The 21050-nt window shown below is 45.8% G+C and overlaps 1 protein-coding gene across 1 annotated transcript in view; it reads right to left on the reverse strand.

Annotated features, from left to right (window-relative positions):
• LOC134844967 (mucin-3B-like) overlaps positions 1-21050 on the reverse strand; it is a 121807-nt gene that overhangs the window by 14166 nt on the left and 86591 nt on the right. Inside the window, exons 54-61 of the mRNA XM_063861795.1 lie at positions 17730-17901; positions 16972-17501; positions 16607-16769; positions 8626-16173; positions 4520-8574; positions 4055-4343; positions 3269-3300; positions 2131-2170 (exon numbers count right to left, since the gene is read on the reverse strand). Of these exons, the coding sequence (XP_063717865.1) occupies positions 2131-2170; positions 3269-3300; positions 4055-4343; positions 4520-8574; positions 8626-16173; positions 16607-16769; positions 16972-17501; positions 17730-17901 (12829 nt within the window). The remainder of the gene's footprint in view (positions 1-2130; positions 2171-3268; positions 3301-4054; positions 4344-4519; positions 8575-8625; positions 16174-16606; positions 16770-16971; positions 17502-17729; positions 17902-21050) is intronic.

Below are 21050 nucleotides of genomic sequence, written 5' to 3' on the forward strand. Positions count from 1 at the left end.
TTTATGGACTTCAATAAAATTGTTTTCATTTTGATTAGAGGTCTTTACAATTTGACATTACTGAATCTTTTAAAACGCTAGACAATTTTTGAGTCTTATGTTTTTAGTAGAACATAAAGATTATAAAAATACTATACAAATAGAGAAAACAAGTAGGGTAGCACAGAGTTTTCCGACCCCACTTAAAAAAATAGAATACAAAATTCTTTGTTTTCAATCAAAGTCCGTCTTTTATTTGTGATGAGAAAACTATAAAAACGCGCAGCACCTAGGTGGATTAGACGTCTTATTAGCTAGTTTTATTCAATAGTGAAGGAAAAACAAAAAATTGGAAGAACATTTCAGAGAAAAATTATATATTTTGTGAGTAATTTTTGATGTAATTTTAAAGTATTTTTTTGAGTATTTTTCAATGTAAGAACAAAACAGTTTTTGCCAGGTAAGCGCTAAATGAATCATCCAAACTAGTTGCACTGGATTAGATTAAATGTTCCACTACTTATATGAAAAATTGTCTTTTTGAAAGCCTATTCGCCGGAAAGTAGACTAAAACTTAAAAACTTATAGCCGCTTTTTTAGACACTGTGATAAATTTTTGCTAACTGTTCAAAGCCATTTGAATCACGACGGAAAAGGATTAATATGATATATCACTCGACCCATTCCGAGTAATTTGTTACTTTTTCAACTTGTTTTTCTGCCCTGTGTGATGAGAAGATTTGAATGAAAACCGTATAAAATAGCAAATAATTGCAAGTGAGATGCATCTAGGTTTGTTTTTGCTGCTTGGCAATTCAGTTGCGTTAGATGTGAGGAAAGCAACACGGGCATATTAATCGTCAAACTTAATTTGTTTTAAAATTTTACATCATCCCTCTAAAATCAAAAAAATTCGAAGCTTGCTAGAGCGAAACTGATTTAGTTTTTAAGCTTGAAATTGGTTCCACTGAATTCGAAATCAACTGTGACAGTGCACCATTATTAAGAGTTCAAACCAAAGACAAAGAACAGGCATCAATGTTAAGATTATGAAGATTATCATAATTTTGATTGTAATGTATAAAAATCAATTATGTTTGAATTGGCGTTATTCAGCATGCTAGTTTTTGCAATTTTTCTCGCTAGAATTCTTAGCAAAAAGCAAGGTCGTAACTAATGAATTTTTTTGGTGAACGAAAAACAGTGTGTGAAAAATCAAAAAATTGAAAGATCAAAACAAAGTTCAGAATTTTTAAGGCGCTGTTTTAAAATCGATTTAACAGTGATTTCATTTTGCGTAATTTATGAATTGAATTCTGCTTTTACTTACCGAAATTTATGACATTTCGATATTCTGTGTTGACTTTCTGACAATTACGGTTAATTAATGTATGAAATGAAATGTTGTCAATCAGCCAGCTAACCAAAACCGATCTACCTCAGAACCGAAACGAGGCAGCAATATGGTCCGCCGACCCAAACAGGAGCAGTTCCTGGATACGAGAGCTGTCTCTGCTGACTTTGGAGCTCTCACCTCTTCTCGTCTGGTTGTGGGGGGGGGGCGAGGATTTTTTTGTTAGAATTCATAGCGAGAAGAGAAAAACCAAGGTCGTAACTAATGAATTCTGATTTTAAATACCGAAATTTATGACAGTTCGATATTCTGTGTTGACTTGTAATTTCCGATAATTACCGTTGATTTACATATGAAATGAAATGTTGTCAATCAGCCAGCTAACCGAAACCGATCTACCTCAGAACCGAAACGAGGCAGAAATAGTAACAATGGAAGCAAAGTTAGGCACCGGACTACAAATGGCTACAATGCTAGTTTGCAGAGATCTTACAATAACTTAAAAAATAAGATTTTTTTATTCATAACGTGACTTGGAGTCTCGTGTGATATAATTGTTTTAAAAAGGTTGTCAAACGATGGGTTGAAGTAGGTTGTAGACTGAAAATTTTTGGATAGATTTTCTCTGATGGCTATTTATTCATTAGATGGTTGTCTTTCTCAGCCAGCTATTTTTTTTCATCTCAACTGACATTTCATATTTTAAAAAAGATCTCAGTTTTTTCACAATTAGTCTGGTTGCATTCAAAAAATGGTATCCTCTTCCCATTCCAAAGCCAAAAAAGTAAGTTCCAAACCTGGTGGTGGTTCCGTTGTAGTTCCTGGGATTGTAGTCGACTAAAACATCATGACATGATAAATTTCGATAATTTTTTACCATTGATGTTTTAGAAAACTTTCGTTGACAGCTTTTCTCAGGACAGCAGTTTTGATTTGCTGAAATCTGCCGAAGCATAAGCATTATAATGACAACTTTTTCTTGCGAAAAAAGAGCTTTTCTTTTTAGTCAGTTAAGATTATGAATTTGTTTTTTTTTCTGTGCGCGCTATCACCTCAAAATTCGTATATGTTAGCTTCGACGTATATATAAGCATTTTAGCACCTTCTTCGGGGATTTCTTGACCCTTTGACCACCCAAAGTGTCCCCCTGTGATAAAACTTTATGTCATCCATTGTTGGCTGTTATACTAATTTGACGTGGGTGGGCGAGCTGAAAAGACGCAGTTTCCGGTAAAAAACTTCTAAACAGTAACTAAAATTGGGTAATTGGAGCAGAAATTTGTGTCAATTTAAAAATCTTCATAGTGTTTTGGGAGAGCTAAGAAAATTGATTTGGTCGACTAAACGAGGTCGACAAAACTTTCGGAATTTTCAGTCAAACAGTGATTATGACAATTCCAGGTTTCGCTAAGAGCCGGAAAGTCTCCTTTGCCAGCCTTAGCAATGACCCATTCTAAGGAGCAGTTTAAAGGGCAGCAAGTTTTTAGAGGGAGCAATTTTTGTTGAAAGATCAACCGAGCAGACCTAAAGGGTTTACTATTAGTTTCTGCATCATTTATGGCAAATTTTTAGATTTTTCATCTAATATAATAGTTTTGTTTGATACCTTACACTATTTGCGAAATTTCAGTTAGCAGAACTGTATATTTGGACAATTTTCTTGAATTTCGAAACGATATACAGCATAAGTTATCAACTCCGGGCTGAATTGACGCTCGTTCTTTTGTTTTCCGATTGAAAGCACGCATCGAATCAAACTTTGGGCCCACTTCGGCTTAATATCTGGCATGATTAATTGAACGAAATAGACGAAAAAGTTGTCTTTTTTAGGACGGATAAAACCCGGAATACCTTCGACCAAGGACTATTAGCAATTGGGAAGCAGGTTCAAATCAATCACTCCTCATTCAACGAACAATAGGGTAAAAATATTACCTGTTCAGCAGTTGTAGAAATTGTACATTCATCTACAATAAAAACAAGGTTGCTCGTTTCAGAAGCTCAGTGATTAATAAAAACAGCCAAGAAGTTAAAATAACGGGGCTAATGAAAACTTTCGTAGAGCATTTTCAGTGCATAATGCGACAACTCGCAACAAAAGACAACTCGCAATAAAATTACAACGCGCATTAAAATACAACTCGTAAAATACTCACCGCCGCTGTCGCGCCAACGTGTTACCAGCTTAGCCGACAGAGAGTAGGACTTTATATGAAGTTTAGAGCCGGTTATCGCTTTCCTTAAATTGTGCGAGTTGTCTTTTGTTACGAGTTGTCTTTTGTTGCGAGTTGTCGCGGTACCGATTTTTATGCAATTTATATCGACATAAATATGATATAAAATTAGAAGCTAATGTCAATTTTTGTTATATCGAACTAATAAAAATGTTTTTTCTTAAAGTAGAAAATTATTTGGTCGAAAAATGTCTTAAGACCGAACAAATTAGTTTGTTGAGCTCATTCAAAACAATAAACCGACAATTTTTTTAACGCTGTATGCAAAAATTTGAAGAAAAAAACATCTATGTTGATCAAAATATTGCACCAATTGGGAGGCAAAGGGATCAAATTCTTGATGGAGACGAGAGTGGGGGCTTCGTCCGGCCCCGTCTCAGAACCCTAATTCCGCCTAGAGTGACATAGTTTAATGGGTTGCAATTCGATACAAAAATAGCAATTAAATTAGTTTAATGTTTCGCATCAAAGTCAGGGATCAACTTACGGTCCGAGAAATCATCGCAACTGTCAGAGCAATGCAGAGGGTCGCTGGTGTTCAATAGAGCACCGGTATCCACAAAGACACTTGCCGACGATGGTCCTGCAACTGTAGCCACGTCAGAGATGACGTACAGGTAGATTCTCTGGATCTCGACGTCGTCCTCTGGCGTCGGCAGAGACCAGGTGAAGGCGACCGAAGTACCTTCGTCGAATTCAGCTTCGGCAGCTTGAACCGGAGGTGGCAGGGGGTCAGTGCTAGTCGTGAACTCTACTCCAGATGCAGCTGCTAGTTTCTATAACATTAATATTAAAATCCAAAATTATCATGCAACCAAAATTTTAAAAAAAAATGAATGCTAGCATAATAATTAAGATTGCAAATTTTAAAAAAGTTGTAATAACATTTCGCGACAAAATCATTGAAAAAAAATTTAGCAGGTTTAACAGCCAAACATTGTTGAACACCAACCTTGCGATTGGATGTGAACTTCGTGTAGCCGGATCCAAAATCTGAGAAGGTGACCAGGTACAAACTGCCATCAAGAGTTTTAACAACGATATTAAAGTTGAAGCTGGATGCAGGCAAAGCATCAAACTGTAGTTTAATTTGATTCACTGACTCATGACACTGCTCAAGCTGCAGACTGATAGTCGAAGCATCCACCAAATTATCCATTGCTGCACCGACAGAACAAATAGCACACGTTTCAGTTGCAGTGGAGGTCGTTCTGACATAAGAGGTGGAACGCATAGTAGTTGTTGTAGATCCCCATGTTGTAGAAGAGGTAGTTCCGCTTGTTGTGGGAGAAGGTGTAGTTCCGCTTGTTGGGGGAGAAGTAGTAGTTCCGCTTGTTGGGGGAGAAGTAGTAGTTCCGCTTGTTGGGGGAGAAGTAGTAGTTCCGCCTGTTGGGGGAGAAGGTGAAGTTTCGCTTGTTGGAGGAGAAGGTGTAGTTCCGCTAGTTGGGGGAGAAGGTGTAGTTCCGCTAGTTGGAGGAGAAGGTGTAGTTCCGCTAGTTGGGGGAGAAGGTGTAGTTCCGCTTGTTGGGGGAGAAGTAGTAGTTCCGCTAGTTGGGGGAGAAGGTGTAGTTCCGCTTGTTGTGGGAGAAGGTGTAGTTCCGCTAGTTGGGGGAGAAGGTGTAGTTCCGCTTGTTGTGGGAGAAGGTGTAGTTCCGCTTTTTGGGGGAGAAGGTGTAATTTTGCTTGTTGGAGGAGAAGGTGTAGTTCCGCTTGTTGGGGGAGAAGTAGTAGTTCCGCTTGTTGGGGGAGAAGTAGTAGTTCCGCTAGTTGGGGGAGAAGGTGTAGTTCCGCTTGTTGTGGGAGAAGGTGTAGTTCCGCTAGTTGGGGGAGAAGTAGTAGTTCCGCTTGTTGGGGGAGAAGGTGTAGTTTCGCTTGTTGGAGGAGAAGTTGTAGTTCCGCTTGTTGTGGGAGAAGGTGTAGTTCCGCTTTTTGGGGCAGAAGGTGTAGTTTCGCTTGTTGGAGGAGAAGGTGTAGTTCCGCTTGTTGGGGGAGAAGTAGTAGTTCCGCTTGTTGGGGGAGAAGTAGTAGTTCCGCTTGTTGTGGGAGAAGGTGTAGTTCCGCTTTTTGGGGGAGAAAGTGTAGTTTCGCTTGTTGGAGGAGAAGGTGTAGTTCCGCTTGTTGTGGGAGAAGGTGTAGTTCCGCTTTTTGGGGGAGAAGGTGTAGTTTCGCTTGTTGGAGGAGAAGGTGTAGTTCCGCTTGTTGGGGGAGAAGTAGTAGTTCCGCTTGTTGGGGGAGAAGTAGTAGTTCCGCTTGTTGTGGGAGAAGGTGTAGTTCCGCTTTTTGGGGGAGAAGGTGTAGTTTCGCTTGTTGGAGGAGAAGGTGTAGTTCCGCTTGTTGGGGGAGAGATAGTAGTTCCGCTAGTTGGGGGAGAAGGTGTAGTTCCGCTTGTTGTGGGAGGAGGTGTAGTTCCGCTTGTTGTTGGAGAAGGTGTAGTTCCGCTTTTTGGGGGAGAAGGTGAAGTTTCGCTTGTTGGAGGAGAAGGTGTAGTTCCGCTTGTTGGGGGAGAAGGTGTAGTTCCGCTTGCTGGGGGAGAAGGTGTAGTTCCGCTTGTTGTGGGAGAAGGTGTAGTTCTGCTTGCTGTGGGAGAAGATGTAGTTTCGCTTGTTGGAGCAGAAGGTGTAGTTCCGCTTGTTGGGGGAGAAGTAGTAGTTCCGCTAGTTGGGGGAGAAGGTGTAGTTCCGCTAGTTGGGGGAGATGGTGTAGTTCCGCTTGTTATGGGAGAAGGCGTAGTTCCGCTTGTTGTGGGAGAAGGTGTAGTTCCGCTTTTTGGGGGAGTAGAGGAAGTTTCGGTTGTTGGAGGAGAAGGTGTAGTTCCGCTTGCTGGGGGAGAAGGTGTAGTTCCGCTTGTTGTGGGAGAAGGTGTAGTTCTGCTTGCTGTGGGAGAAGATGTAGTTTCGCTTGTTGGAGCAGAAGGTGTAGTTCCGCTTGTTGGGGGAGAAGTAGTAGTTCCGCTTGTTGTGGGAGAAGGTGTAGTTCCGCTAGTTGGGGGAGATGGTGTAGTTCCGCTTGTTATGGGAGAAGGCGTAGTTCCGCTTGTTGTGGGAGAAGGTGTAGTTCCGCTTTTTGGGGGAGTAGAGGAAGTTTCGGTTGTTGGAGGAGAAGGTGTAGTTCCGCTTGTTGGGGGAGAAGGTGTAGTTCCGCTTGCTGGGGGAGAAGGTGTAGTTCCGCTTGCTGGGGGAGAAGGTGTAGTTCCGCTTGTTGTGGGAGAAGGTGTAGTTCCGCTTGCTGTGGCAGAAGGTGTAGTTCCGCTTGCTGTGAGAGAAGGTGTAGTTTCGCTTGTTGGAGCAGAAGGTGTAGTTCCGCTTGTTGGGGGAGAAGTAGTAGTTCCGCTAGTTGGGGGAGAAGGTGTAGTTCCGCTTGTTGTGGGAGAAGGTGTAGTTCCGCTAGTTGGGGGAGATGGTGTAGTTCCGCTTGTTATGGGAGAAGGCGTAGTTCCGCTTGTTGTGGGAGAAGGTGTAGTCCCGCTTTTTGGGGGAGAAGGTGAAGTTTCGGTTGTTGGAGGAGAAGGTGTAGTTCCGCTTGTTGGGGGAGAAGGTGTAGTTCCGCTTGCTGGGGGAGAAGGTGTAGTTCCGCTTGTTGGAGGAGAAGGTGTAGTTCCGCTTGTTGGTGGAGAAGGTGTAGTTCCGCTTGTTGGGGGAGAAGGTGTGGTTCCGCTTGTTGGAGGAGAAGGTGTAGTTCCGCTTGTTGTGGGAGAAGGTGTAGTTCCGCTAGTTGGGGGAGAAGGTGTAGTTCCGCTTGTTGGAGGAGAAGGTGTAGTTCCGCTTGTTGGGGGAGAAGATGTAATTCCGCTTTTTGGGGGAGAAGGTGTAGTTTCGCTTGTCGGAGGAGAAGGTGTAGTTCCGCTTGTTGGGGGAGAAGTAGTAGTTCCGCTAGTTGGGGGAGAAGGTGCAGTTCCGCTTGTTGTGGGAGAAGGTGTAGTTCCGCTTGTTGTGGGAGAAGTTGTAGTTCCGCTTTTTGGAGGAGAAGGTGTAGTTTCGCTTGTTGGAGGAGAAGGTGTAGTTCCGCTTGTTGGGGGAGAAGGTGTAGTTTCGCTTGTTGGAGGAGAAGGTGTAGTTCCGCTTGCTGGGGGAGAAGTTGTAGTTCCGCTTTTTGGAGGAGAAGGTGTAGTTTCGCTTGTTGGAGAAGAAGGTGTAGTTCCGCTTGTTGGGGGAGAAGGTGTAGTTTCGCTTGTTGGAGGAGAAGGTGCAGTTCCGCTTGCTGGGGGAGAAGTTGTAGTTCCGCTTTTTGGAGGAGAAGGCGTAGTTCCGCTTGTTGTGGGAGAAGGTGTAGTTCCGCTTTTTGGGGGAGAAGGTGAAGTTTCGGTTGTTGGAGGAGAAGGTGTAGTTCCGCTTGTTGAGGGAGAAGGTGTAGTTCCGCTTGCTGGGGGAGAAGGTGTAGTTCCGCTTGTTGGAGGAGAAGGTGTAGTTGCGCTTGTTGGTGGAGAAGGTGTAGTTCCGCTTGTTGGGGGAGAAGGTGTGGTTCCGCTTGTTGGAGGAGAAGGTGTAGTTTCGCTTGTTGGAGGAGAAGGTGTAGTTCCGCTTGTTGGGGGAGAAGGTGTAGTTTCGCTTGTTGTGCGAGAAGGTGTAGTTCCGCTTGTTGTGGGAGAAGTTGTAGTTCCGCTTTTTGGAGGAGAAGGTGTAGTTTCGCTTGTTGGAGGAGAAGGTGTAGTTCCGCTTGTTGGGGGAGAAGGTGTAGTTTCGCTTGTTGGAGGAGAAGGTGCAGTTCCGCTTGTTGTGGGAGAAGGTGTAGTTCCGCTTGTTGTGGGAGAAGTTGTAGTTCCGCTTTTTGGAGGAGAAGGTGTAGTTTCGCTTGTTGGAGGAGAAGGTGTAGTTCCGCTTGTTGGGGGAGAAGGTGTAGTTTCGCTTGTTGGAGGAGAAGGTGTAGTTCCGCTTGTTGTGGGAGAAGGTGTAGTTCCGCTTGTTGTGGGAGAAGGTGTAGTTCCGCTTTTTGGGGGAGAAGGTGAAGTTTCGCTTGTTGGAGGAGAAGGTGTAGTTCCGCTTGTTGGGGGAGAAGGTGTAGTTCCGCTTGCTGGGGGAGAAGGTGTAGTTCCGCTTGTTGGAGGAGAAGGTGTAGTTCCGCTTTTTGGGGGAGAAGGTGTAGTTCCGCTTGTTGTGGGAGAAGGTGTAGTTCCGCTAGTTGGGGTAGAAGGTGTAGTTCCGCTTGTTGTGGGAGAAGGTGTAGTTCCGCTTGTTGTGGGAGAAGGTGTAGTTCCGCTTTTTGGGGGAGAAGGTGAAGTTTCGCTTGTTGGAGGAGAAGCTGTAGTTCCGCTTGTTGGGGGAGAAGGTGTAGTTCCGCTTTTTGGGGGAGAAGGTGAAGTTTCGCTTGTTGGAGGAGAAGCTGTAGTTCCGCTTGTTGGGGGAGAAGGTGTAGTTCCGCTTGCTGGGGGAGAAGGTGTAGTTCCGCTTGTTGGAGGAGAAGGTGTAGTTCCGCTTGTTGGGGGAGAAGGTGTAGTTCCGCTTGTTGGAGGAGAAGAGGTAGTTCCGCTTGTTAGGAGAGAAGGTGTAGTTCCGCTTGTTGGAGAAGGTGTGGTTCCGCTTGTTGGAGGAGAAGGTGTAGTTCCGCTTGTTGGGGGAGAAGGTGTGGTTCCGCTTGTTGGAGGAGAAGGTGTAGTTCCGCTTGTTGTGGGAGAAGGTGTAGTTCCGCTAGTTGGGGGAGAAGGTGTAGTTCCGCTTGTTGGAGGAGAAGGTGTAGTTCCGCTTGTTGGGGGAGAAGGTGTAGTTCCGCTTGTTGGGGGAGAAGGTGTGGTTCCGCTTGTTGGAGGCGAAAGTGTAGTTCCGCTTGTTGTGGGAGAAGGTGTAGTTCCGCTAGTTGGGGGAGAAGGTGTAGTTCCGCTTGTTGTGGGAGAAGGTGTAGTTCCGCTTGTTGTGGGAGAAGGTGTAGTTCCGCTTTTTGGGGGAGAAGGTGTCGTTTCGCTTGTTGGAGGAGATGGTGTAGTTCCGCTTGTTGTGGGAGAAGGTGTAGTTCCGCTAGTTGGGGGAGAAGGTGTAGTTCCGCTTGTTGTGGGAGAAGGTGTAGTTCCGCTTGTTGTGGGAGAAGGTGTAGTTCCGCTTTTTGGGGGAGAAGGTGAAGTTTCGCTTGTTGGAGGAGAAGCTGTAGTTCCGCTTGTTGGGGGAGAAGGTGTAGTTCCGCTTTTTGGGGGAGAAGGTGAAGTTTCGCTTGTTGGAGGAGAAGCTGTAGTTCCGCTTGTTGGGGGAGAAGGTGTAGTTCCGCTTGCTGGGGGAGAAGGTGTAGTTCCGCTTGTTGGAGGAGAAGGTGTAGTTCCGCTTGTTGGGGGAGAAGGTGTAGTTCCGCTTGTTGGAGGAGAAGAGGTAGTTCCGCTTGTTAGGGGAGAAGGTGTAGTTCCGCTTGTTGGAGAAGGTGTGGTTCCGCTTGTTGGAGGAGAAGGTGTAGTTCCGCTTGTTGGGGGAGAAGGTGTGGTTCCGCTTGTTGGAGGAGAAGGTGTAGTTCCGCTTGTTGTGGGAGAAGGTGTAGTTCCGCTAGTTGGGGGAGAAGGTGTAGTTCCGCTTGTTGGAGGAGAAGGTGTAGTTCCGCTTGTTGGGGGAGAAGGTGTAGTTCCGCTTGTTGGGGGAGAAGGTGTGGTTCCGCTTGTTGGAGGCGAAAGTGTAGTTCCGCTTGTTGTGGGAGAAGGTGTAGTTCCGCTAGTTGGGGGAGAAGGTGTAGTTCCGCTTGTTGTGGGAGAAGGTGTAGTTCCGCTTGTTGTGGGAGAAGGTGTAGTTCCGCTTTTTGGGGGAGAAGGTGTCGTTTCGCTTGTTGGAGGAGATGGTGTAGTTCCGCTTGTTGGGGGAGAAGTAGTAGTTCCGCTAGTTGAAGGGGAAGGTGTAGTTCCGCTTGTTGTGGGAGAAGGTGTAGTTCCGCTTGTTGTGGGAGAAGGTGTAGTTCCGCTTTTTGGGGGAGTAGGTGTAGTTTCGCTTGTTGGAGGAGAAGGTGTAGTTCCGCTTGTTGGGGGAGAAGGTGTAGTTCCGCTTGTTGCGGGAGAAGATGTAGTTCCGCTTGTTGTGGGAGAAGGTGTAGTTTCGCTTGTTGGAGGAGAAGGTGTAGTTCCGCTTGCTGGGGGAGAAGGTGTAGTTCCGCTTGTTGAAGGAGAAGGTGTAGTTCCGGTTGTTGGGGGAGAAGGCGTAGTTCCGCTTTTTGGGGGAGAAGGTGTAGTTCTGCTTGTTGTGGGAGAAGGTGTAGTTCCACTTTTTGTGGGAGAAGGTGTAGTTTCGCTTGTTGGAGGAGAAGGTGTAGTTCCACTTTTTGGGGGAGAAGGTGTCGTTTTGCTTGTTGGAGGAGATGGTGTAGTTCCGCTTGTTGGGGGAGAAGTAGTAGTTCCGCTAGTTGGAGGAGAAGGTGTAGTTCCGCTTGTTGTGGGAGAAAGTGTAGTTCCGCTTGTTGTGGGAGAAGGTGTAGTTCCGCTTTTTGGGAGAGAAGGAGTAGTTTCGCTTGTTGGAGGAAAAGGTGTAGTTCCACTTGTAGTGGGAGAAGGTGTAGTTCCGCTTGTTGTGAGAGAAGGTGTAGTTCCGCTAGCTGGGGTAGAAGGTGTAGTTCCGCTTGTTGGAGGAGAAGGTGTAGTTCCGCTTGTTTTGGGAGTAGGTGTAGTTCCCCTGGCTGTTGGAGATGGTGTTGTTCCGCTTGAGGTGGGAGAAGGTGTAGTTACACGTGTTGTGGGAGAATGTGTAGTTCCGCTTGTAGGAGAAGAAGGTGTTGTTCTGCTTGTTGGACCATAAGGTGTAGTTCCGCTTGTTGGGGGAGAAGGTGTAGTTTCGCTTGTTGGGGCGGAAGGTGTAGTTCCGCTTTCTGGGGGAGAAGGAGTAGTTCCGCTGGTTAGAGGCGAAGGTGAAGTTCCGCTTGTTGTGGTAGAAGGTGTAGTTCTGCTGGTTGGAGGAGATGGTGTGATTCCGCTTGTTGGAGGAGAAGGTGTAGTTCCGATAGTTGAGGCAGATGGTTTAGTTCCGCTTGTTGCAGGAGAAGGTGTAGTTCCGCTTGTTGGCGGTGAAGGTGTATTTCCGCTTGTTGGAGGAAAAGGTGTAGTTCCGCTTGTTGTGGGAGTAGGTGTAGTTCCGCTTGCTAGGGGAGAAGGCGTAGTTCCGCTTGCTGTGGGAGAAGGTGTAGTTCCGCTTGTTGTGGGAGAAGGTGTAGTTCCGCTTGTTGGAGAAGAAAGTGTTGTTCTGCTTGTTGGAGCAGAAGGTGGAGTTGCGCTTGTTGGGGGAGAAGGTGTAGTCTCGCTTGTTGGGACGGAAGGTGTAGTTCCGCTTGCTGGGGGAGAAGGAGTAGTTCCGCTGGTTAGAGGAGAAGGTGAAGTTCCGCTTGTTGAGGGAGAAGGTGTAGTTCCGCTGGTTGGAGGAGAAGGTGTAGTTCCGCTAGTTGGGGCAGAAGGTGTAGTTCCGCTTGTTGGAGGAGAAGGTGTAGTTCCGCTTGTTGTTGGAGAAGGTATAGTTACGCTTGTTGGGGGAGAAAGTGTAGTTTCGCTTGCTTGGGCAGAAGGTGTAGTTACGCTTGTTGGAAGAGAAGGTGTAGTTTCGCTTGTTGGGGGAGAAGGTGTAGTTTCGCTTGCTTGGGCAGAAGGTGTAGTTACGCTTGTTTGAAGAGAAGGTGTAGTTTTGCTTGTTGGAGGAGAAGGTGTAGTTCTGCTTGTTGGACGAGAAGGTGTAGTTCCGCTTGTTGGGGGAGAAGGTGTAGTTCCGCTTGTTGTGGGAGAAAGTGTAGTTTCGCTAGCTGGGGCAGAAGGTGTAGTTACGCTTGTTGGAAGAGAAGGTGTAGTTTCGCTTGTTGGAGGAGAAGGTGTAAGTCCGCTTGTTGTGGGAGAAGGACTAGTTCTGCTTGTTGGAGGAGAAGGAGTAGTTTCGCTTGTTGTGGGAGAAGGTGTAGTTACGCTTGTTGGAAGAGAAGGTGTAGTTTCGCTTGTTGGCGGAGAAGGTGTAGTTCCGCTTTTTGGTAGAGAAGGAGTAGTTCTGCTTGTCGGAGGAGAAGGAGTAGTTTCGCTTGTTGTGGGATAAGGTGTAGTTCCGCTTGTTGTGGGAGAAGGTGTAGTTCCGCTTGCTGTCTGAGAAGGTTTAGATCCACTTGCTGTGGGAGAAGGAGTATTTCTGCTTGTTGGAGGAGAAGGAGTAGTTTCGCTTGTTGTGGGAGAAGGTGTAGTGACGCTTGTTGGAAGAGAAGGCGTTGTTTCGCTTTTTGGAGGAGAAGGTGTAGTTCCGCTTTTTGGGGGAAGAGGTGTAGTTCTGCTGGTTGGAGGAGAAGGTTTAGTTCCGCTAGTTGTGGCAGAAGGTGTGGTTCCGCTTGTTGGGGGAGAAGGTGTAGTTCCGCTTGCTGGGGGAGAACGTGTAGTTACGCTTGTTGGAAGAGAAGGTGTAGTTTCGCTTGTTGGAGGAGAAGGTGTAGTTCCGCTTGTTGGGAGAGGAGTTGTTCCGCTTGCTGTGGGAGAAGGAGTAGTTCTGCTTGTTGGAGGAGAAGGAGTAGTTTCGCTTGTTGTGGGATAAGGTGTAGTTACGCTTGTTGGAAGAGAAGGTGTAGTTCTGCTAGTTGGGGCAGAAGGAGTAGTTCCGCTGGTTAAAGGAGAAGGTGAAGTTCCGCTTGTTGTGGGAGAAGGTGTAGTTCCGCTGGTTGGAGGAGAAGGTGTAGTTCTGCTAGTTGGGGCAGAAGGTGTGGTACCGCTTGTTGTGTGAGAAGGTTTAGTTCCACTTGCTGTCGGAGAAGGAGTAGTTCCGCTTGTTGGGGGAGAAGGTTTAGTTTCGCTTGCTGGGGGAGAAGGTGTAGTTACGCTTGTTGGAAGAGAAGGTGTAGTTTCGCTTGTTGGAGGAGAAGGTGTAGTTCCGCTTGTTGGGAGAGAAGGAGTAGTTGCGCTTGTTGTGGGAAAAGGTGTAGTTCCGCTTCCTGGGGGAGAAGGTGTAGTTACGCTTGTTGGAAGAGAAGGTGTAGTTTCGCTTGTTGGAGGAGAAGGTGTGGTTCCGCTTGTTGGGAGAGAAGGAGTAGTTCCGCTGGTTAGAGGAGAAGGTGAAGTTCCGCTTGTTGTGGGTGAAAGTGTAGTTCTGCTGGTTGGAGGAGAAGGTGTGATTCCGCTTGTTGGAGGAGAAGGTGTAGTTCCGCTAGTTGGGGCAGTTGGTGTAGTTCCGCTTGTTGGAGGAGAAGGTGTATTTCCGCTTGTTGTGGGAGAAGGTGTAGTTCCGCTTGTTGGAGAAGAAGGTGTTGTTCTGCTTGTTGGAGCAGAAGTTGTAATTCCGCTTGTTGGGGGAGAAGGTGTAGTTTCGCTTGTTGGGACGGAAGGTGTAGTTACGCTTGTTGGAAGAGAAGGTGTAGTTTCGCTTGTTGGAGGAGAAGGTGTAATTCCGCTAGTTGTGGGAGAAGGAGTAGTTCTGCTTGTTGGAAGAGAAGGAGTAGTTCCGCTTGTTGTGGGAGAAGGTGTAGTTACGCTTGTTGGAAGAGAAGGTGTAGTTTCGCTTGTTGGCGGAGAAGGTGTAGTTCCGCTTTTTGGTAGAGAAGGAGTAGTTTCGCTTGTTGGAGGAGAAGGAGTAGTTCCGCTTGTTGTGGGATAAGGGGTAGTTCCGCTTGTTGTGGGAGAAGGTGTAGTTCCGCTTGCTGTCTGAGAAGGTTTAGTTCCACTTGCTGTGGGAGAAGGTGTAGTTCGGCTTGTTGGGGGAGAAGGTGTAGTTTCGCTTGCTGGCGGAAAAGGTGTAGTTACGCTTGTTGGAAGAGAAGGTGTAGTTTCACTTGTTGGAGGAGAAGGTGTAGTTCCGCTTGTTGGGAGAGAAGGAGTAGTTCCGCTTGTTGTGGGAGAAGGAGTAGTTCGACTTGTTGGAGGAGAAGGAGTAGTTTCACTTGTTGTGGGAGAAGGTGTAGTTACGCTTGCTGAACGAGAAGGTGTTGTTTCGCTTTTTGGAGGAGAAGGTGTAGTTCCGCTTTTTGGGGGAGAAGGAGTAGTTCCGCTGATTAGGGGAGAAGGTGAAGTTCCGCTAGTTGGGGCAGAAGGTGTGGTTCCGCTTGTTGGAGGAGAAGGTGTAGTTCCGCTTGCTGGGGGAAAAGGTGTAGTTACGCTTGTTAGAAGAGTAGGTGTAGTTTTGCTTGTTGGAGGAGAAGGTGTAGTTCCGCTTCTTGGGAGAGAAGGAGTAGTTCCGCTTGCTGTGGGAGAAGGAGTAGTTCTGCTTGTTGGAGGAGATGGAGTAGTTTCGCTTGTTGTGGGAGAAGGTGTAGTTACGCTTGTTGGAAGAGAAGGTGTTGTTTCGCTTTTTGGAGGAGAAGGTGTAGTTCCGCTTTTTGGGGGAGAAGGAGTAGTTCCGCTGGTTAAAGGAGAAGGTGAAGTTCCGCTTGTTGTGGGAGAAGGTGTAGTTCCGCTGGTTGGAGGAGAAGGTGTAGTTCCGCTAGTTGGGGCAGAAGGTGTGGTTCCGCTTGTTGGAGGAGAAGGTGTAGTTCCGCTTGCTGGGGGAGAAGGAGTAGTTTTGCTTATTGGAGGAGAAGGAGTAGTTTCGCTTGTTGTGGGAGAAGGTGTAATTACGCTTGTTGGAAGAGAAAGTGTAGCTTCGCTTGTTGGCGGAGAAGGTGTAGTTCCGCTTTTTGGAGGAGAAGGAGTAGTTCCGCTTGTTGGAGGAGAAGGAGTAGTTCCACTTGTTGTGGGAGAAGGAGTAGTTCTGCTTGTTGGAGGAGAAGGAGCAGTTTCGCTTGTTGTGGGAGAAGTTGTAGTTACGCTTGTTGGAAGAGAAAGTGTAGTTTCGCTTGTTGGAGGAGAAGGTGTAGTTCCGCTTTTTGGGAGAGAAGGAGTAGTTCTGCTTGTTGTGGGAGAAGGTGTAGTTCCGCTTGTTGTGGGAGAAGGAGTAGTTTTGCTTGTTGGGGGAGAAGGAGTAGTTCCGCTGGTTGAAGGAGAAGGTGTAGTTCCGCTTGTTGTGGGAGAAGGAGTAGTTTCGCTTGTTGGGGGAGAAGGTGTAGTTCCGCTTGTTGGGGGAGAAGGTGTAGTTCCGCTTTTTGGGAGAGAAGGAGTAGTTTCGCTTGTTGGAGGAAAAGGTGTAGTTCCACTTGTAGTGGGAGAAGGTGTAGTTCCGCTTGTTGGGAGAGAAGGAGTAGTTCCGCTTGTTGGAGGAGAATGTGTAGTTCCGCTTGTTGGGGGAGAAGGAGTAGTTTCGCTTGTTGGAGGAAAAGGTGTAGTTCCACTTGTAGTGGGAGAAGGTGTAGTTCCGCTTGTTGGGAGAGAAGGAGTAGTTTCGCTTGTTGGAGGAAAAGGTGTAGTTCCGCTTGTTGGGGGAGAAGGAGTAGTTTCGCTTGTTGGAGGAAAAGGTGTAGTTCCACTTGTAGTGGGAGAAGGTGTAGTTCCGCTTGTTGGGAGAGAAGGAGTAGTTCCACTTGTAGTGGGAGAAGGTGTAGTTCCGCTTGTTGGGAGAGAAGGAGTAGTTCCGCTTGTTGGGGGAGAAGGTGTTGTTCCGCTTGTTGGAGGAGAAGTTGTGGTTCCGCTTGTTGTGGGAGAAGGTTTAGTTCCGCTAGTTAAGGGAGAAGGAGTAGTTTCGCCTGTTGTAAGGCCTGTGGTTGAAGAGTATGTAGTTATCGTGACGGTTTCGGTGGTACTAAGTGAGCCTGCTGTTGATTCGATTGTAGTTTGCTCAGTTCTCGCAGTAGTCTCTTCATTCTCTGTGACAGTTGTTGCTGCATGTGTTGTTGTAGAGAGCACTGAAAAACAAAATGGAAAAATTTTGATTTTTCAAGACGTCGGGACCATTTCGCTAACTGAAAATCAATATCATCCCTTGTCTTTTTGCATGAGGTTTTTCGAGTGAGTAGTTTGTAATTTCTAGACTTATAATACTACCAAAACAACGTGGTTGCCAATAACAAATTCAAGCACATTTCAAAAAAAGTGAATGTGAAATGGGGTCATAAAAAAGTTGAAACAGAAAAACAGCCCGACAACTAACTTCCCGATTCCGGTGATACTTTCTTTCAGAGTGGGGACGACAATAAGCATGACGAAAACTTAAATGAAAAGGAAAAGAGCAAACTTCAAATCTGCGACATTCTTCGATGGCAACTGAAGTAGGCATCAGCGGAATAAGTTAGTAAGCGGAAAAATGAAATGTAATTTTTCTCTGCAAACCAGTCCTACCTTTTTTGCATGTAAGAATAGAGGCAAACAGCTTGTCGCAATTGGAACTGTTGATCTCCACTTGCACAAGATTGCGCTCAAGACCTGTGAGGTCTGATGACAGATCCAATACTATCGGCTTGTCTTCAGGATTATCCACACTGTTTGGTATTTCGAGAAGAACCTGCAACGGTTGAAAACTTGTTTTTCTTTTTAGGCGCAGATTGGGAGGAAGACATAGTGCCAATAATGAGTTTGTTCCGTTCTTCAAGTTTGCATACAGATGCTTATTATGAGATCAGAGCGTTTGCCACCTCGGGAGACTTTGACAGGAGACTCAATCATTTAGAAAGTTTAATTTAATATCAATCATTTAAAATACTTACTGGGAATTCGGAGAGAGCAAACACTCCCTTAACTGTTACGACGTCATCGCTGTCGTCTTCTATGACTTGGACTGGTTCTGAAGGCACGAATGAAAGATACTTTGTAGTCGTATCTGCCGAACCTGGAGACGAGGGGAATGTGAATGCGACTTGGAGGTCAGGATACTTCTCGCCTCCAGGAGCCGTGTCGTTACTGACGAGGTTGACGAACTTCAGAGCCTCAACAATGACGCTGTCGCCGTTTTCGTCAGTGACGTCAAAAGTCATCGGTTCGTCACATGGGCTTTCGGAAGTTTCGCTCCACTCCATGTCATCTTTGTGCTCACATGCCATTTGAGTTGTAACTTGTGTCGTTATAAAAGTCGTTTCGCTAGTGGTCGGAGTCGCAGTAGTTGGCGAGTAACTGGTGACTGTCGTCGTGGACTTACTGGTCGCTCCACTGGTGGACGCGGTTGTCATTGTTGTCGAGAACGAAGTCGGCGTCGTGTATTCAGTCTGAATGACTGTCGTTTTCAAAGTTGAAGTCAGTACTAAAAAATAGAATAAGTTTAAACATTTCAACTTTTTTAACATTAATTCATCCTTTTTTCATTAGTACTGTGACTTCGTTTCAAAACACCATGGTGACTTCGTTTCAAAACACCGAGATACTATCAAGCAACAAATTTATTGCCGTTTTTATCATTTACACTTTATTCTCTGAAAAAAACTCTATAATTTTGGACTGAAAAAAATAATTGAGAAATCAATTTGGCTACCTTCTTCACACGCGACTACTGCCACTTGCAAATCTGTCTCGTCGCATGACTTGACGATGATCTGGATCTCGTTGGCACTCCACGCTGTCACTGCTTCCCCGTCAGAGTCCAAACCGACAGGGATGGTCCAGACTCCGTCTACGGGTCTTACAATTGACTCGGGGATTGTAGCCTGGCGGAATAAAAAAATACTGGTAAATTATTGCAAGGAGAACAGTTATAATTTAAAAAAAAAAAAGAAAATCAAAATTAAACATTTTTTTTCAAATGTTTTGTAGTTTTTGCTGCTGCAATTTGATCACACCTTTCTATTAATTGGACCTATCTTCTCTAACGCTCTCATGAACAATCCAACTATACACTAAGCAAAATCAACTCTAGGAAAATTTACACCAGTAAAAGGTTGTTCGTTTTTCATTCTCGTTTTCATCAATACCGCCTAACGTTTTTTTTCTTCACAATGACGCGCTGGGGTATTGAAAATTGGAGATTTTTCATGCATTCTCGTGCCAGCCCATGTTGATCATGATTAAACTACATTATTTTTTCGCCCTCTTGTTGTATAGAGTAATTGAGTTCATTTCGGAAGCTGTCAATCAAATGTTCACTCTTGGTGCTAGACTAATTGATTAGCAGGTGTTTGTCCTTGGAACAGTCTGTCACCCTTGGATACTGTTTCTAACCACTCTCTATGCTAACTTTGTAAGATTAAGTTGACTATCTCTTCTATTGGAATTAACAATTGCACGACGTTCGTTTTACCTTCTCGACATGGCGCAGCCAGCAGGATTAGGTGGGGGAAAGAATCCACTGGGCATCACGGGATTTTGGCCAGCAAAATGCACGGAACCGCCAATGATGTGGGAATTCTGGATTAACAGATTCCAATGGGGAATGGTCGCCAAGCACTCACTAAACCCGATGAACTTTTACTTCGCCGCGACACTCACAGCCGCACAAATTACTGACTTGCCCGCGGAAGTAGACGGAAAAAATCGGCGGGAATCAGAAATGGTGTTGATTTCGAACCTGTATTTGTGTCTGGGGGAAAAGGGGCAGGATGAACTGCACAAAAGACGACCACACCTGGATCTCCAGACGATTCGTTAGCCACGGATGATAGACGCGCTGGAAACGGAATTTAAGAAAGAAAGAAATGAAACATATGAAACATACCAACTCCTTTCTCGTAAGCAATTTATTAATGAAAGTTTGGAGCAATTCCACTCCGTACTCAGCGGATTGGCAGCGCGGTGCAATTTTGGAACATTAGAGAACCGAATACTAAGAGACGTATTCATTGTTAACATGAATAATCGGGATGCACAAAAGGAACTATGCAGGTCGACGAAAACACCTGAGGAAGTGTACCGGATAGCTCTCTCGTACGAGAGGGGTAGCAAGTATGCATCATCATATGTTGCCACGGGACCAGTGGGGGCCCCTGGATCATCATCAGGAGGCGGAGGAATCCAAATAAAGTCGGAACCAGTTGGAATAATCCGTGGAGGTTACCGGAACAATCGTGCAAGGGGCCGGGGCTCTTACCAAGGGCGAGGATCGTATCGAGGCAGAAATCTCCCCAATAACAATAAATGTTATAACTGCGAACAACAAAATTTCACCAGGGAACACTTGAACAGATGCCCAGCAAAGGGGGTTACATGCAATTTTTGCCACAAAATTGGCCACTTCGAACGAACCTGCAGGGGAAACGTGGAAAACAGCGAGGATAGGGAGCCGTAGGAATGATACGGGAGAATGGCGACGATCATCATCTAGAAAATTCGGCGGACGAAGAAGCATCACAACATGCAAGTTCCATTGGATGGGTTAACAAGAATCCAGTGGTGCACTCGTGGGACTCGCAGTTCCGATGGGGACTATATGGTCATGGCCATAAAACGGAAAGGAGTAACAGAATTGAAAGTTGCTGGGGCACAATTGCCGATCAAAGTCAATGGGAAACCCACTCGAGTGTGGATCGATAGCGGGTTCCCAATTTCAATCTTCACCATCGGGGAATTACGGAAAACCTTGGGCACATCAGGAGTAAAACTGGACAATCTTACGGAGGAGGACAATGCTTTTCGGGATTATGGAAACAATCCCCTACAGATGATTGGAACAATGGCAGTAACAATACAATCAAACGGTTGGAAGATCCATGCAAGGATAAAAGTGATCGGGGGGAACCGACCATCAATAATTGGAAGAGATCTGATGCCCCAACTAGGACTCCAGTTGGTGCAACAATCACCAGGGGACCACATAATGTCCATTGAAGAAGGCAGTCATGACGCACTGGAACCGCAGGGGGAGTTGGATTCATGGCAAACATATTTCAGTAAGCAGTTTTCAAATTTTTTTAGCAGGGTAGGGAAAATAAGAAACTACAAAGTACAAGCCGAATTTTTTGAAAACCTCACCCCAGTACAACAGAAGGGGCGTCGAGTCCCGATTTTGTTGCAAGAAAAAGTGGATGCCGAAATTGACAAATTATTGAAACAGGGCCATATCGAAAAATTATCTGAATGCTCGGACAAATATTTTGTGTCCCCAATAGTAATAACAGTAAAAAAGGATGGATCCGTAAAACTGGCACTAGAGTCGAGGGAACTAAATAAACAAGTGCATAAGAATAAATACCAAATGCCGAATATCGAGGAACTAATGGACACGGTTGGGCAAACGATTAGCGAAAAAAAACAGGGAGACATATATTTCACAACAATGGATTTAACATACGCTTATGGCCAACTGCCACTAAACGCTGAGACGAGCATACAGTGCAATTTTTCTCTCATTGGAGGCCGCTCGACGGGTACATACCGGTTCAAAACCGGATTCTATGGTCTCACTACAATGCCCGCCGAATTCCAACGCGCAATGGATTGTATACTCGCTGAATACCCGTACCCGCAAGCGCATGCGTTCATCGATGATATTTTGGCCGTAACCAAGGGAACGGCAATAGACCACATAGCAACGGTAGAGAAAATTTTAAAGAAAAAGGATCGTGAAAATATGTCCCTAAAGTTGACAAAATGTAAATTCGCCCAACGAGAATGCGAATGGCTAGGACATAAAATAACCCCGACTGGAATTACTCCATTGGTTAGAAAAACAGAACCGATAGAGGCGCTAACGCCGCCACGGACCTTGACGCAATTAAAATCATTTATGGGGTCGATCCATAGTTTGCACAAGTATCTGCCGGCATTGGCCGAATCATCGGCATCGCTGCGACCCCTATTAAGCAAAAATAATGAATACATTTGGACACCTGAATGCCAGAACGCGTTCGAAAACCTGAAGAAA

The sequence above is a fragment of the Symsagittifera roscoffensis genome, chromosome 4, assembly GCF_963678635.1.
Source record: "Symsagittifera roscoffensis chromosome 4, txSymRosc1.1, whole genome shotgun sequence".
Lineage (NCBI taxonomy): Eukaryota > Metazoa > Xenacoelomorpha > Acoela > Convolutidae > Symsagittifera > Symsagittifera roscoffensis.